The sequence below is a fragment of the Pseudophryne corroboree genome, chromosome 5, assembly GCF_028390025.1.
Source record: "Pseudophryne corroboree isolate aPseCor3 chromosome 5, aPseCor3.hap2, whole genome shotgun sequence".
In the NCBI taxonomy this organism is placed as follows: Eukaryota; Metazoa; Chordata; class Amphibia; order Anura; family Myobatrachidae; genus Pseudophryne; species Pseudophryne corroboree.
The window spans coordinates 608,303,780-608,322,277 of NC_086448.1; the positions used below are offsets into that span (position 1 = coordinate 608,303,780).

General features: G+C 41.5%; 1 protein-coding gene across 1 annotated transcript in view; it reads right to left on the reverse strand.

The window, feature by feature from the left end:
* The window catches only part of RAB31 (RAB31, member RAS oncogene family), a 123,361-nt gene that overhangs the window by 7,681 nt on the left and 97,182 nt on the right, over positions 1-18,498 (reverse strand). Inside the window, exon 6 of the mRNA XM_063923461.1 lies at positions 8,742-8,848. Within this exon, the coding sequence (XP_063779531.1) occupies positions 8,742-8,848 (107 nt within the window). The remainder of the gene's footprint in view (positions 1-8,741; positions 8,849-18,498) is intronic.

Genomic DNA, 18,498 nt, shown 5'->3' on the forward strand with positions numbered 1-18,498 from the left:
GGACAACTCAATACAAATCTCGATGCCTGCCACATTTCATATTATTGCACAGCCACTGCGTACAATTTGGCAGGTGTGGTGGCATTAGCGAACTTCTCTGAATCAGGCCCAAAGTGGTGATTCATGCATAAACACCTTTTTACAATGTAACTTGCAAAACACGAAACTGCTCTGTCTAAACTATTAAATAATAAGATTGTGACACAGTACATACTCTACAGATTTCCGGCAATACTGATGCCAGTTGTAAATACAATTAGAATAATGGACTGCTAAAGGGCTGGACTACAGCACATAAACATACAGGAGGAGAATTGGAAGCATAACATCTTCATTTTCTACAGTAGTTGCTGAGTGTAGAATACGTTCTGTGAACTCCTCCATCATCAATTTGAGCCCCCCAAAAATGCCTTGTGCTTGTTATGGTAACAGCACTACACACAATAAAAAAATAAAATAAAAATTAGGAGCAGAATGCATAGTAGCTGGACAAAAGATTGGCTGCAAAGGCGAGACACCTATTCCCATACACCATTGATCCTGGAGATTTGTAAGAATATTACTAATTTCAAGAATTGTCTGCATATGAATGGGTCTACTTTCTAGAAGCTTCTCCAACTGGTTACCCCACTCATAGAAAAGGGCAATGCCTACAGATGTGTCCTCCTACAGTGTTGCCCCCGAGCACAGCAGAAGGACCGGAGGCAGCCGAAACGGTATAGTAGGCAGCTGTCCTCCTGCTACCCACTCTTACAGGGTGCCGGCGCACAATGTGTAACATGGGGAGCGGGCACTTCTGCTCCCGCTATCCGTTAGTTTATAAGCAGGAAGGCAGCGGTTGTGCGAGCGTGCGTATGCACGTTCCCATATATAATAGCATACAATGCGAGAGCTTGGGCTGCAGGAAGCTGAACCCCAAGAAGCAGCCTTCAGCAGCAAAGATCTAAGAGGACCCATCTGCGTTATAGAATTACGGATTTTGACTACTGGAAGGACAGTTGCTGATCTAAGGCACAGTACAGCGATATCTGCTGAAGCCCTGGGATAGATCATATCTGAGACCTCACTCAAGCTGTTTCGGAGCAATATGTAAATACACAGATGTTAATGTATTTTTTTTTTAAATCAATTTTACATATAAATAACAAAATGCACTTATATATTAAAATGTATAGCAAACCTAACTACACATAATAACTATAAATATTAACTTATAAACAAAGAAAGCAAACAAAACTATAAATAATAACTATAAATGAACTTAAGATTTTCAAAACTAATAGTAACTATGACTAAAAGAGTTCTTTCTCCAAGCTTTCAATAGAAGATGTAGCATGCTAGTATTTCCCGCCGTAGCTACAGTTTTTGGTGATGGAGGGCAGGTAAATAGGAGATAGTGCCTTTGTGGTTATGAGGATGGCTAAGTCAATGATGCAGGACTGGTGGGCCTAAACTTTTCCTGTCTGGGCACTGAGGTGGGTTCTGTCAGACTGGTGTAAGGAATAAGTTCACCCCTGTTGCCCCTATATAGGATTTAATTGCTAATTGTCTCAGCCTCTGCGCTATTCTCAGGATCCATCCTCCTCAGGTATTTGGAAATGCTGGTTCCCGCTAGCTCCAGCTCATCCTTATCTTTCTCCATGACTCTGTTAGCAGACTGACGGATGCGATGAGTCAAGAGCTCAGATTGATCCACACATTGCTGTGTACCATCGCGTTAGCTTACTACTGTGAATCAGGCCCACAGATAAAAAATACATGTTTTTTGATCAACCATTGGCTAAAGACCTATAGTATCTTGAGGAAATTGTGTTCTCTGGTCACTATTTGGAATTAATTTGATAGATTGTAGCTAACCAAGGACTAGTTTCTCAATCTTCACAATTTGCACACAAGTAAAACTGCTAATTAATTATTTGGCACATAGTTATAATAAAATACTATAGTTGAGAATGACATGGCTTACCTCCTCCTACAGTTATATTTACAAATGTTGACCTTTTTTTTTTTTTTTACAAACAATTTATATTTTGTTTATTGTATATTTATGAATGTGCCTTTGTTTAGATGCTATACATATTTATACTAGGTTACGAATCATAGGTACTCCTATGGGCCTATTCATTATGTTAATAATGTCCTGCCCCAAAATTTGTCCTTTCTGGGACCAAATTGAAACCCTTATTGGGTCCATCCTTTCCTCCCAGGTGGCTTTGGGTCCCTGGTCGGCTTTGCTGGGCCTCCCTTTGTCTGATTTAAGTATAATTGCTAATAAGCTTGTTCTCCAATTTCTCCACGCTGCCAGATGTGCGATAGCTAAATCTTGGGGAAAAGTCTGTTTCTCCACCTATAAGCATTGTACTATCTAAAATATGGTATATCTCTACAATGGAGAAAATTATTGCTTCCTTGCATGATAGGTCGGACAAATATGTACGAACTTGGGAACCATGGTTCTCTTATTCTAAAACCTCTATCTCACGGGTATGATATATCACTTTGGAATTGTATTACTTGTGCTTATATATGGTTGTATTGCTATTTTTTATGTTTATATATGATGAATGTTTCTTTCATTCTCACTCTGTGAGTTTCTATCTGAAACTCTTCATGGTGGTCTCCTTCGCCCCTCTTCTCTCTCTCTTCTTCTTTATCTTCCTCATCTTCTTCTTCCTTGTCTCTTTCCTATTCTCTCTTTTTTTATACGGGTTTATGTGTCGGTACATCTTACCGTCCTTATTAAACTCGGTTTATAGAAAATTAATGTCGGCATATGTGCAGTTGATGTGCCTCTTATCTGGTATCCTGTGTGATACCCTATGCGTTATTTTGATATGTTCTGCAACATCATTTCCTTTTTGTCTGTATTGGTTTATGCGACATTTCTCTCAATAAAAATATTTCTTTATAAAAAAAATATATATACATTTATTAAAGCAGGATAAAATACTATTTTTGTTTGTATTAAAATGTAGTTAAAAAAAAACTATTAAAACCTAATCACCCCAGACGATATTTTCCATTTTGCTGCTGTATGTATTTCCATTCTGTATGGTCAAACAGTGAACTATGCAATTAAACTACTATAGAAAGGACTTTCCTAAGCATACAAAACCTGTTTAAAAGTAAAAACAAATACTTCTATCAAATTATTCATATTTAAGTAGAACACATCACAAAGCTTACTCTGGTAACTGGTACACAAAACAATTTAGTACACATCTGGTGACAAATCCCAACTAAGATGACAACTGGCATTATATAAACATAACTGTAAGCATGAGATGAGGTGTACTCGATGGGTGTAGTATGGTTTGCCGGCGGTCGGGGTCCCGGCGACCAGCATACCGGCGCCGGAATCCCAACCGCCGGCATACCGACAGCTGGGCGAGCGCAAATGAGCCCCTTGCGGGCACGCTATGGGCACGGTGGCACCCTCCCTCCAGGGGGGTCATGAACCCCCAAGAGGGAGAAAAGATGTCGGTATGCCGGCGGTCTGGATTCCGGCTCCGGTATGGTGGTCGCCGGGAGCCCGGCGGCCGCCAACCTGAAGACCACCCGTACTCGATGCGTGTCATGTAACACCAGTGTGCCTACTTGGTCCACCCAGGACACTTCAGGTTGCACATCTACCCTCTGTTGTTGGGAAACACCTCCACAACTTAGAAGTGGGTGGCAATTCCAAAACTTGAAACATCAAATTAATGTCTCGCCTCCTACCAGTCATTTCAAGAAAATAAAGTTTTGTTTTGTTTTTGTTTTGTTGCAGTACTGCTTACTATAGTCAATTTTGTTATGCTTGAATTAATCTAGAGAATGATGAAACATCAGTACTACTGTACATATCATATATGGCAGTTGTGTGTTTACATTTACTATTACATTGCTTAGAGCATTCCACATCATTCTTAGACAGACTATAAAAGGGGTGTAGCCAGAACTTTGCAGGCTCCATAGTAACATTATGAAGGTGCCCCCAACCCAGTGCGTCTACAGAGACACCTCTTTCGATTTTGTTTGTTCATTTTATGGCCCATAGTAGTGTCCTAGTTCATATACAATACACAGTTCCCCCACTTCATATTAGGCTACATTGTAGTGACCCCAGTTCAAAATATGCCACATTGTAATGCTGCTAGACAACCATATGACCTGGTCTAAGCCCCATAGTGGTGTGGTATGGTTTGCCGGCGGTCGGGGTCCCGGCGACCAGCATACTGGCGCCGGAATCCTGACCGCTGGCATACCGACAGCTGGGCGAGCGCAAATGAGCCCCTTACGGGCTTGCTGCGCTCGCCGCGCTGCGGGACGCCACGCTATGTATTCTCCCTCCAGGGAGGTCATGGACCCCCAAGAGGTAGAAAAGATGTCGGTATACCGGTGGTCGGGGTTCTGGCGCCGGTATGGTGGGCGCCGGGAGGCCGGCCGCCGGCAACCAGAAGACCACCCGCCCCATAGCAATGGCACCCACTATAGCTATAGGATGTGATTTTTTACTTCAGTATGCTGATTACATCATAAATAGCCTTTGTGAGGTCACTCAACTTTGATAGAAAGACTACCTCTGTATAGATAACTGTCAGTTAGCAACTGTATCTGCTTATATGACATCTCACAATATAAGGTATGCTTATTTTAATATAAATGTTATATGAAAAGCATGTTGCAGTGGATGCAGCCACGCCAGACTGCCCCTCTAGCGCTGGGCACCTTTTATGTGTCTTTTCTTGCCAAAAATGCATTTTGGACACAACACAATGCAACTAGAATGCACCATTAGACTGCGCTGATTAATATGCGACACTTGTATGTCTGTGTGCAACTGAGTCTCTGAATCTGCATATGAAATGCTGCGATGCAGGCGCGGTTGTGGGTTTTTTTCCATACCAAGTGTTGTGCTTCTTATACAGACTCAATCGACCACGGATATATGGGTGGCACTCGTTATACCGGCTGTCTGGATCCCGGTGCTCAGCATACCAGCGCCGGGACCCGACCGCCGGTATACCGACAACTATTATCCCTCTTGGGGTGTCTACGACAACCCTGGAGGGAGAATAAATAGCGTGTAGTGCGCCACCGTGCCCACAGTGTGTTGCATATCAAATTGATCAGCAGTCTACATAGCTAGATAGATAGATAGATAGATAGATAGATAGATAGATAGATAGATAGATAGATAGATAGATAGATAGATAGATAGATAGATAGACAATGAAACAGACAATGACAAAATGCTTGTGTTTTTTATATGCTGACCATGTGACTTGCATACCTCATAAACAGCCTTTGTGATGTCACCTAGCTTTGGTAGAAAGGTCAATGTTCTGTAGAGAAGTCAATTATCAACTGTACCTTCTGATGATATGACATCTCACAATATAAGGTATGATTATTTTAATCTAAATGTTATATGAAAATAATTTTAGCGTCTCTCTCGTTTAAAATGTGTATCTTACAGTACATGTGCACAAATAAAATTGGAAATGACAAAACCACTTTGCTTAATTGCACTGATCAATTAGATGTGCAACATTTGTACATCTGTGTGCAAATGAAGTGCAAATGAGTCTTTTTCAATCTGTATACGAAGTGCTACACTGCAGCGGCTATTTCTCACACCAAGTTCCATGTTTCATCTGTGATTTTCTATGGATTCAAAACCAATTCCTGTGGAGTTAAGGTCACAGCACAGCGTCTGTATTACACTTTGGTGTTTAGCTGTGTCTGCGATTCGGATATGATGCAACATTTAAAGGAAACAACAGTATACTACACGTCTCAGAGTGGCTCAGACATGCTGGGCGTCTTGTGTTATATATAGTACATGAGTACACATGTGTAATGTAACCTTGCTTTGATCTAAATGATAGATAGATAGATAGATAGATAGATAGATAGATAGATAGATAGATAGATAGATAGATAGATAGATAGATAGATAGATAGATAGATGATTTAGGGCCACATGGGCCTGGGTCTGAAAATGATCAAGGGCCTACAGTGCGAAAAGGAGGACTTGTAGCCAGCACTGTGTGGGTGTAGCAAGAGATATGTGGGCGTGTACACCCCCCTACACTATCAGCCCCAGTGTTCCCTAAATATGTAATAGCAGAAAAATTGCATTATTTTGTCAGGAATATATAAATGCAAGTTCACTATTATGATTTATGGCTGACCATGTGGCAAGCTGGGCAGCTGGTCATCATCTTGCCATCATGACATGAGCCTATTTTTATGTGTAGGCCTAGAGCTGTAGTCCCATCCACCCCAATGTTAATCTGGCCCTGCCTGAAGTGTACCATGGATGTGCACCTGGGCACTTTTAAAAGAAAACAGTCCCAAAGCCCATCAGCTTTGAAATGAGGCAAAATGGAGGAATGTCACTATAATAATTTTACTCCACAAAATGTTAGCTTGATTCTCTATTACTGCACAAAACAGTAAGCCCCCTCTGTACTTCAGCAGGAAGACCTTGCCATTGGTTCTGGTATGAATGATCGACCATGTTAAAGTCGACAGTCATTAGGTCGACCATTATTGGTTGACATTGATATGGTCGGCATAGGGAAAAAATAGTCGATACATGAAAATGGTGGACACAGGACAGGACAACACATGAAAACGTCGACATTGATTTTTTTAAACTGTTTTTGATGTAATTTTTTCCGTAACATGACCAGGAACCCCAATTAGTGTACCGCGTCCCCTTGAATGGCGAGCAAAAGGTGCCTCGCTCCGCTACCGCTGCTCTTGGCGCAGGTTGCTATTCTCAATCATAGTCCACATGGATGGTAAAGTATGAAAAAGTTAAAAGTCTATTTAAAAAAAAAAAAGCCATGTCGACCTTTTCATGTGTCGACCTGCCATGTGTCGAACATTTTCACGCGTCGACCATTTGCCAATGTCGACCATGCCAATGGTGACCAACAGTGGTCGACCTAGTGACTGTCGACCTACCAAACAGATACCCTTGCCATTGCCTTCCCTCGGTCCATATAACTTGTAGCTCTTCTGCTACCATGGTTATCTAATCAGTGGCAGATTTTGCCTATGGGCTGCAGGACTGCAGCACCCCAGTAAAATCCCACACCTCAGCTTATATTAGTGAGCCAGATGCAGTCTGTGAGTCACCTGCAGGACAGGCTGTTCCATTGGGATGTGTTTCCTCCCTCTGGGACTTCCAGGCCAGAATGCGATTAGCAGAGAGCTGGCTTTCTGTAGAAAGTCACTCTCTGCCTTTCGGGGAGGCCTAGCCGGCTTCTGTGGCCTGCAGCCCATGCCTGTCCCGGCATCTGTCAACTGCATTGTACAGGTTCCCGGACCCAGTCACCAGTAGGGACAAGGTGGCAGGGAGCCGGCAGCATGGCCAGCGGCATACTCCCTCCTCCACCCGCTAGTCAACTTGCTATACAAGTGTGTGAGATTTGGAGGAAATCTTTTTGCACTGTGGAGCAGCCGATTTGCATTCTGTGAATTGCCTTCATTTGTGCTAATTAAATTATTATATGGGGGCAGATGTATTAACCTGTAGAAGAGATAAAGAAGGGATAACGCAGTGATAAGTGCAAGGTGATAATGCACCAAGCAATCATTACGGATTTTAAAAATGACAGTTACGAGCTGACTGGCTAGTGCGTTATCCATACCTCCCAACTGTCCCGATTTTCGCGGGACAGTCCCGTTTTTTTGGGTCTGTCCCGCTGTCCCTCCCGCGGGCTGCAGTGTCCCGCGGTGGGGGGGGGGGGGCAGTTGGGAGGCTCCTGATCACTCACTGCTCTGCTCAGTTGAGAGCAGAGCAGCGGTGAATAGACGCTGTGCGCACGCGCACAGCGTCTATTCCAGTGAGTTAGAGGGAGAGGGGAATGCCAGCAGCTCACAGAGCACTGGCCATGCCCCCTCAGTGACGAAAACGGGGCGTGGCTCGCGATTGCGGCCCTCCCGCGAAGCCACGCCCCATTCTACACAGGCCACACACCCTTTTAGGTCGCGGGCGCGCTATGCGCGCCAAGATGTCCCTCCTTCCTCTACTTCAATGTTGGGAGGTATGCGTTATCACCTTGCACTTATCACTGCTTTATCACTTCCTTATCCCTTCTACAGGCTTAATACATCTCCCCCATAGAGTGAAAAGTGCAGTTAGCATAATGCAGGAATCAGAATGCAACATGGTGTTGGTTTAGGCTGGCTATATGGGGGTGATAGTGAAAAGCTGCACTACTTATTTCAGGCAAAAGATTCACAGGATATGCTACTAATTCTCTGTACATACGTCAGAAACTCTGCCTGCATTGCAGCACATAACTGATCAAACATGCATAGCTTGCTTGACCTGTTTATCTAAGAACCAAACAAGATCCAGCCAAAGAGTAGGTCATCTGGTGATAACCTATGAGAGGAAGGTTCTCACAATGTAACACGTTTTAAGATCCATAGAAAATAAATAAATAAAATAAAGCCTAATAGGTCTTGTTGCCCTACAAGCCACCTGTGCAGGTGGTATGCTGCCTCGTTATTATGTAACACTTTCACAAAAAGGGGTAAATTTACTAAAGGTCGATTTTTTAAATCTGTATTTCTCGATCTAAAATTAATCTAAACTGATGTTGCTTTTCAGGGGCTAAAACTCACATTTACTAACAGAAAATGTTTATATATAGATTTTTAAATGTTAGTAAATTTGCAATTTAACACTTGAAACTACATAAGAGACCCCTAAAACTGATAATTAATTATTCTACCTGATGTCAGAGAGGTCACATTTGTTTCCAGCAATAGCCATAACAATGTTCTCTGGTCCATGTTCCTTCAGTTCCTTCACCCATTTCTTCAGTGTATGGAATGAGTCCTGTATACAGTAAATAAGATCAAGCATTCAGTTCCCTGTGCTTATTATTAAGAATTAAATGAAAGCACTCATTAAAAAAAACTTAAATATAGTAATCTTTGCATAGAAGAAATAATTACAGTAAATTTGAAATGTAAATAGAAGTTTCATATAACATTAAACAACAATACATAAACGATAAAGAGTATATCATTATTGATAAAAATAATACCTATTAATATAAAATTGGGGAATGTAACGAGATGGGACCTCTAATAGAAATTCCTCATAATTAGTTGTTCATAAAACAATATTGTGCAAAGGTGAACTAATGATGAAATACCAGAACAAAAGTCCCAATTTGTCTGAGGCCAAATAATGGTATTAGCCGAAAAGAATGTTCCAAGAAAGTATAGCTATTCTTACAGAATTTTGGTATTTATGTCTTCCAGGACCAGAAACAGTGCAGGCTGATGTTACACAGAGACCCCTGAGGATAACAATCCGAAATGCGTTGTGCCTGGAGTGGGACCTGCAAGCCTTCTCGGACTTGATAGGGTATGTTAACAATAGGTCTGATTATGAACTCTCTTCAGTCATCAGTCAGAATGCTGTTTCCCTTAGCAACCGGTTGGAGATCAGTGAATGAATAAGTGACACCGGATCATTGTGTAACCTAAGCAGTTCATAGTTGATCTGTTTGGGGGCCGTCATGGCTTTATTATTTATAGCTTGAACACAAAGGGTTTATGCTTGCCAATATATTTAGCCAATCAGAATACACCATGTATGTCTTGAAAATACATCGATTGTTATACAATGTTAGAAGTGGCAACTAGGACAGCCTTGAAAATGGTTATTGTTTCGTTTATCAGTCTTTCGGACATAAACTCAAAAGATTTCTTTCTTTATTCTTCTCAATTAGCCTTGGATATATCTGGTGTTGCTTTGTCCGTCCTAGATACATTTCCAATACATTTAATGTTGCATTTGTCTTGTACAAGTCATGCCTTAAAACAAGATTATTCAGCAAATACAACATTCTGACCAGCTCTGCACATTTTTCTTAAGGACATATCAACTCATTTTGTGATTAACAGTAAATATCTTAATAAATGCGAAAAACGTGAATCAATATATATATATATACTAAACTGCGGAAGCTCCTACACTATCATTTCCCCTCTTTTTGATTCCACTTTTTCTCCCTATTCTACCTACACTATCTAGGCCTGAAACATTCTCTTTCAGTAAACCAGTCCCCTGGACTTATAGTCCAAACCTTGGGGATTACCCCTAACAACAATCAAAGGATAAGCAACTTCATTCTTCTGGCTGGAGAGTCACTGTCAACTTCTTCAAGTGGGATGCACGTAGTCAAGTATCACGACCTTTCATCTTAATTTAAGGTAGACATGGTTAGCAGCACTTGATATGGACCATCATATCTTGGTTTAAAGGTCTTTCTCACATGTCTCTTTAAATAGACCCAATCTCCTGGATTTAGCTTATGCGTAGCTGATCCTTCTGGGTCTGGAATGGAAGAAAACACTCGGCCATGGAGGTTAGTCAATGTTTTACAGACCTCCTGTACATAACCTGTAAAAATCATCATGATTATGTTGTAATTGTTGTGGATAATAACAACCTGTTCTTAGAGCTGACCCAAACAATATTTCATATGGAGTCAGTTTACTAGGTTTCATGGGTGTGGTCCTAATATTAAACAAGACTATAGGTAGGCATTCTGGACAAGTTCTTTTGGTTTCTGTCATTTTCTGTAGTTTTAGCTTAAGGTCAAAGTTCAGATGTTCCCCCTCCCACTCGCCTGGGGCTGGTAAGGCACATGGAAGGCCTGCTGTACCCCCAAATCTTTCATTATATGCTGCATGACTTCTCTTGTGAAATGTGTACCTCTATCTGATTCTATAACCTCAGGTATCCCAAATCTACATACTACTTCTGCTATCAGTTTCTTTGCAGTGGTTTTTGCTTACTGGCCAGGCTTCGGCCCAGTGACTAAACATGTCCGTTGCTACTAGTACATATTCATATGGACTGCTTCGTCGCCACTGTATATAGTCAATTTGTAGTCTTTCAAATGGGTAAGAGGCTTTGGGTATAGTTCCTAGAGGTGTCTTGGTTCTTTTTCCTGGATTGCTGATTCCACAGATCCAGCATCCTGCTACAAAGTTTGTTGCAGCTTTATTGAAGCCTGGAGCTATCTAATGCTCTTGTACTCTATTCACCGTGGCTTCCTTTGAATGGTGTACTTGTCCATGAGCTACTTGTAATATAGGTGGAAATAGAGCTGCTGGTAGACAGTACTTCAATTCTCTTGACTTCCAAAGTCCATGTTCATCTTCTTCTGCCCCCAATCGTCTCCATTTCTCCTTTTCTCCTTGTGATGCTTGTTGTTGAATTTTGATCAGCTCCTGTTCACTGGGCATTTGCTTCACATCTTGAGCTACAAAGACTTGCTCAGGTTCTTTTGATTGTAAGGCAATTCTCTTGGCTTCTGCATCTGCAAATGCATTTCCTTTAGCTTCCATGGTTTGGCTCTTAGTATGTGCTTGTACCTTGATTATTCCAATTCTTTTAGGTAGTTCCAATACTCTGAAGAGTTCCATAATCAAACTGGCATGTTTGATGGGTTTTCCGTTTGCACTTTTGAAGTCCCTACTTTTCCATATAACAGCGTAATCCTGGGACTAGATGTTAGCTGTCATGTTTTCAGCATGTATGCAGGCTTTGGTCATTGCTATGAGTTCTGCTTCTTGTGCTGACATACTTGGTAGCAATGCTCCAGAGTCTATGACTTCAGTTTCAGTTGTTACTGCATATCCTGTCTTTGGGGATCCATTATCATAATATCTTGATCCATCGACGAACAGGTTCATGTCTGGATTGTCCAATGGTGTATCTTGGACATTAGGAAGAGGTAAAGTCTCTAATTCCATGAAGGCTAGGCAATCACTTCATATTTGGTAAGTCTGGCTGCAGAAAGATGCTTGCTATTTTCTTGACTTAATATTTCTGTTACAGCGTGAGGTACTTGTATACACAGTGGATGATCAAACACAATGATGTCTGTCACCTTTTCCTTCATTATTGCTGCTGCTGCCACTGCTCGGACACAGGATGGTGCTCCTCTGATAATCGGATCCAGCTGGGCTGAATAGTATGCCACTGGTCTTTGTTTTGGTCCGTATTTCTGGGTGAGCACCCCTAAAGAATGCCCTCTGTTTTCATGGCAGAATAGGTTAAAAGGCTTTTTTGTAATCAGGCAATCCCAAGGCTGGGGCTGTGATTATGGTTTGCTTTAGTTGTCTTACTGCTTCTTCAATGGTGTCCCTGTTTTCTGCTGACGCCTCCTTTTTTTATTAATTCATATAGGGGCTGCATCAGTAATGAGGCCGATGGAATCCATTCTCTGCAATAACCAACTAACTGGGTGTCTGTAAAGTGTGGTCTCCATTTCTGCAGAATTAATGCCATTGCCTCTGAGAAATCTGATGGACTAGTGGCTCCTGCCTTGGGGTAATTGTCCCTCCTTTTGAATCTTGAGATTCAACACCTTTATTGATCAATGTTGGAAAAGGGTTGCTGCGTTGAGGGTAATACATCTTCTGATGGTTACTTGTCGCATTTTGGCAGTGCTACTTCATACATGGTCAGCCTTGCCACTGACAGGTGTTTGGTTCTTGCTTGTTGAAGCTTCTCTGTACCTGCATGTGGACCCTGGATGATAAGTTCATGATTCAGCACTATGCCTGTGCTCTTGTCCTCTTCTAGGACTTCTGATTCATCACTGTGTCTGTGCTCTTATACTCTTCTAGGGCTGTTGCTGCTATCACTGCTCTGATGCCGGTAGGTGCTCTTTGATTACCGCTGTCAAGCTTGCTTAAGTTGTAGGCCACTGGTTTTCACCTCAGTCCATGATTTTGCATAAGGACTTCTATGTATGGCCTCCTTCTTTAATAGTCAGGTAGTTCTAGGGCTTGAGATGAGGCAACTGCTGTTTCCAACTGTTCAATAGCCTAATTCATCTGTTGCTGTATGTAGGATGCGGACCCTCCTCCCTTTCAGTGTTGTCATACAATGCTTGCTAGAGGTATCCGTGTTCTGTAGTATCCTACTAGGCCCAGGAATGATCATCTGACTTGCTTGACACTAGTTGGCATCTTAGCTTGCAGTCTGAATCTTTTCCTTTTCACTTTTGTTAGATGTCTGGTACCTTGAGTGTCCTAGGAAGATTAACTCTTGCTTGACTAGCTGCAATTTCTCCTTCTGAGGCTCTGCAGTCTTGTTCTTCCAGAAACTTCACTAAGGACACTGCCCCTTCTTGGTGCTTCTTTTAGTAGTGGTGGCAATCAGCAGTTCATTCACATCCTGTATTTAGCTGTGTGTTTTGTAGATAAATCACTTGGTGATATAGCCCCTCCACAGGGCTATTCTGGTCCAGTAGTATTGCTTCCTTTCTTCTACAACTGGTACTGCGGGAATGAGCCAATACTGAACTTCTGTTTTAACTTGCTTCTAAATGGCTTTTTTTTTGTTTTTGTTTTTTGTTCTTTCCTTTGATAAGTTGCTGGAAAGTTAAACTTCTGCTGGTGTGTACTGTATTCTCCTTAGATAAGGTTTAGTACATTGTGCTTCAGCAAAGTCACTGGACATGTACTCCAAGGTCAAGAACTGGGCTGGTATTGGTGACTGTATTTCTTTCATCTCTTGTCCCTTTAAGAATTTCTGATATCACCAGTTCTTGTGGTATCTCCCTCTGCTGTCTTCTGCGTGTGCTGGCTCCAGTATTCATTAGGCACAGAAGTATTTCTCCAGTGGGCAAGGTGACTGTAATCATACCTTCTGCTGTTCCTTCTGGAGACATTATGTTCACTGGGGAGTACCTGAAGAAGCTTGTACTTCATATTGGCAGAAGAAGCATCATTCATTTGTTTTCTGGAACTTTTTTCTGTCTTGTTCCTTATTATTTGCTTTAAATCCCGGAGCTTCTGTTGCTTTAAATCATGGCATTATCTCTGTTAATCTTGCCAGGTAGTACTGACCACTTGTCAGATGTCTTTCTTTGTCCTTCTTAACTTGCATATTCTTTCTCACTGCTGCTAGCATGTCATTTTCTTAGTCCAAGTCCACCCAGGCTGATGTTTAACATAATGATGTTTATGCTGGGAGTTGTTGTTCCTCTTTGTCTTACTTTTCCTGTGAGAGTTGGTCTTGTATAGCAGCTTGTATTTCAGGTTACATCTTTGCTTTCTTGCAAGGGTAGGGCTTAATCTCCCAATCCAGTCGTTGCAATGGCTTGATCTGTAAGTAAACGTAGAGGAATCTGGTTGTGCATAAAAACAGCTCTTGAAACCCTTGGGTCTCCTGTGGGTAAAGTCACTTTTATCGAACTGCCAGTGGTGACTGAGTACACTGTTGTCGACACAGGAGTTGCACACCTTCATATTCTATCATCTTGTGTGTTGTATAGTGACTTTATCATAGTAAGTTCTGATGGACTCAGTCTTTTCCTGTTTCAAATCTGGGGCTGCTGGTGCCCTGAGTGTCTGTGCATGACACCATCTCTTAAGTCTTGTCATGTACATCTTTCCACTTTCAAACGTTGTTCTATTTTTCTCTGTCGGAACGTCCGTTATGGCTGAGCAATCATCTACTGCATCTGTTTTTAACATGGTGCTTACTGTTTGGGCAGTTGCTGGTCCTAGTATAGCTTCACACAACTGGTGGTAGTCGACCCATGCCGGTGTCCATATGGTTTGAATTCTTTCCATATAGGCATAAACTGCTATTGGGTTTTATCTAGGATCTGGGGATTCTGCAACTATATTTGCGAGGTCATTGCCATACCATGGTTTGTGGTGTTGGCTCTGTACGATGTATGGTTCGTTCGTCCTGGCTGCATTATCTGGGTTGCGTATTCACTGTACTTGTGCTGGATACAGAGAAACAGGCAATGATCATATCCTTCTGGAACGCAAAACTGACATACCGGACACAATCTTTCTGGAAAATATGTCAGTTTATTCTGTACATTATGCACCTGGGCATGAAAAGCTGTAGAGGCTGTGTCTTGACCCCTTGCTTCTCCTCTTCACCTGATTTGCACCCTTTCGCCTATAGTTCCTGATTGTGGACTATTATTTTCTGGACTCATAACTTGATTGCAGGTGTCTATCACTCGTTTAAACATAAGGGGAACTTTAGCTGCCCAATTTCTTTGGTTGGTCTTGTTGGGGTTTCTTGTGATAAAGTATCAGGACACTGGGGCATACTCTGTACACATAGCTCAGGTAAATCATTCGGATTTTCAACCACAGATCCTTCTAAAATAGGGCTGATTATTCGTCACTCTTTTCCTTGCTCGTATCTTTTTAATTTCACTTTTAGTGAGCTTGTAGGTATTTGCATTCTGTTCATACTAGGGGTACCTGGGTGTGCATGCATGTCTGGGTATAGGGGTGGGGTATAGTGTTGAGGTGCTGTTGCTGGACTAGGTCTCAGTTATGCTTTAGGTTTTTCTTGCTGGTTTTCACACCATTTCTTGTATTTTCTGCAATTCTTCTTGAAATGTCCTTTTTTCTTACAGAAATAACACTTTCTGTCATCTTGCTTGGTTCCTTCTTTTGAGTTCCTTCCTGTGGCCCCTTGCGTTGGGTTTCTGATTTTCCACTTGCTTTGTTCCTGGACAACGTGAACTGTTACCTTCGGTATGGCATTCTTTTCTTTGGCTTTTCTTATTGTTTCATTTTCTCTTTCTTGTGCTTCAGTGATCCAGATGGATGCTTGATCTCTACTATTATGAATTATCCAACTCTTGTTACAGGAGGCAAATTTTTCCCATTTCTCTAGGTCAAGTGTCCCTTCTGCTCTTTTGATTCCTTTCCGAGATTTATTACCCTCCCTGTTATCAACAATATCCACGGGTTTGTCGGGCCCTGACATCTTTTCAGACCGCGCTCCCATGCCTGGGTGAACGTGCGCGGAACCCCTCCTGATGTGGTATTTTAATAACTCCTTTTGAGGGACTTAAAATCTCCTTTTAAAGAATCTCTATCTAGGTCAAGTGACGGGAAGCCTGTTCTTTTTGAAATTCCTTTCAGAGATTCATTACCCTCCCTGTTATCAACAATATCCACGGGTTTGAACCCATCCTGATGTGGTATTTTAATAACTCCTTTTGAGGGAATTAAAATCTCCTGTTAAAGAATCTCTAAAAGAGCTTCTTCAATCCATCTGTGGACAAATGACTGGGGTTGTAGTGTTGCCCCTTCCTCCCTGTGTTGGTGGAAAATCTGTTAGTACTGCTCCCCAAGTGAGACCTGCATAATAGATTATTTCTTCTGGATCACTGAGATGCGTCCCTAATATTATTGTTAAGTTACTCCAAGGGTCTATCCCCCTGCCTATATGGACTCCTGCTTGTATCAGTATCCCTGTTGTAGTTTAATGCTTGTTTCTCTTCAGAAAGTAACAGCTAACTCCGGGGACTGCTTAGAAATACCTATCAGTGCGTGTAGGAGACTCTAGTTTCATTATTCAGCAGACAACCCGACTCCCCCCCACCTTTTCAAAAGCATATTGACAGAGTACATATAACAGTGCAAGGATACAAAAACAAAGATGACAGTAAATCCTATATCTGTTATCTGCGTGCACGGCAGCTGTTTGAGATTGCACGGCACATGGGTCTTAGACCTGGAATTATGTGGTTCCTAGGCCAATAGGTTATGATGTTAAATCAATCATTCTTAATGTAATGTTCCAACAATTCTCTTTTTAAAATGACAACCTTTTGTACAATAAAATTCATCATCATTTTCCACATAACCAAATGAGACTTCAGTGCCTGTAATTGCCAGCAATCTTGGTGCTACAGACCCTTCGTATTTTCTTAACACAACAACACAGGTACAAGATTTGCATATACCTCTTTGGTTATTTATCAATTCAAACTGGTTATCAGCATTAGAACATATCTTGGCCATGCGCCACCTTTATAAAACGGCTCTATTTTCTCAACAAACACACATCAGTATTTGCACAATTTAAAAGTTTTCTGCATACTTGATTAATTCCCCCTGTGCACTTGTGACAAATTATCTGAAATTATTTACCCACAATTCAACAATATAACATAATTCAACAATATAACACAATTCAACAATATAACATACATGTATGGTACCTTAAAAAAAATTTCTTCTGACTGACGCTGGGCTCTTTAAGATATTCTCTGACCTTCTCGACTGGACTTCCCCTTGATTTACACAAGAAGCGCTGAGTTCAAGTGAGCAGGTAGAAATCTACACAGTAAATCTCACTTACCGGTTTTGTTTGTTATCAGCGGTTCCTGAAAGATCAGAGGATTTATTGCCAGTGGAGGAGATGCTGGAATATCCCTGGACGAGATCCCCAAAATGATAGGGTATGTTAACAATAGGTCTGATTATGAACTCTCTTCAGTCATCAGTCAGAATGCTGTTTCCCTTAGCAACCGGTTGGAGATCAGTGAATGAATAAGTGACACCGGATCATTGTGTAACCTAAGCAGTTCATAGTTGATCTGTTTGGGGGCCGTCATGGCTTTATTATTTATAGCTTGAACACAAAGGGTTTATGCTTGCCAATATATTTAGCCAATCAGAATACACCATGTATGTCTTGAAAATACATCGATTGTTATACAATGTTAGAAGTGGCAACTAGGACAGCCTTGAAAATGGTTATTGTTTCGTTTATCAGTCTTTCGGACATAAACTCAAAAGATTTCTTTCTTTATTCTTCTCAATTAGCCTTGGATATATCTGGTGTTGCTTTGTCCGTCCTAGATACATTTCCAATACATTTAATGTTGCATTTGTCTTGTACAAGTCATGCCTTAAAACAAGATTATTCAGCAAATACAACATTCTGACCAGCTCTGCACATTTTTCTTAAGGACATATCAACTCATTTTGTGATTAACAGTAAATATCTTAATAAATGCGAAAAACGTGAATCAATATATATATATATACTAAACTGCGGAAGCTCCTACACTATCAGACTTTACTACCGTCTCCGCTGTTTCCATCTGCGATTGGGCCAAGTGTGTGGTGTGGTGCTGGGCTGCCCAGCTGGAACCCATCTTGTTACATCAAGGCACACACCACATACCCTGCACGGTATGAGTCAGAAGTCTCACCTTCTCTGAAAAAATGGCATGGCGGCCATTTTCCCAGAGATTCTTACTGCACATGTGCAAAACTCTGAAAATGGATGCTGCACCATTTACTCGGAGACTTGTGGATAGATGCTGCTGCTGGCGGGGTAATCCGGAAAGGTGAGTGTTAAAAAAAAAAAAAAAAATAGGTGCAGGGTTTGCGGTGTGGGCCCCCCTGGACCCTAGAGGACCATGTGCACTGCACCCATTATAGATATGCCACGGGTATAGATGCTGGGATGCTGTTAGTTTATGCTGTGCCCTGGGGTGACTGCTTGTTTGTTGTTTAGACATGTTTCCTTCATTATGTTATTTACAACTGGTTTGAGCATTACATTTGGAGAAAAGTGAATGTGATCATCCGTCCAACATATCCATAGTTTTATTTATTTATTTCAAATAGAGCCTGGAAATTGTAAGGCAGGAGCTGATTGGCTGTTACTTT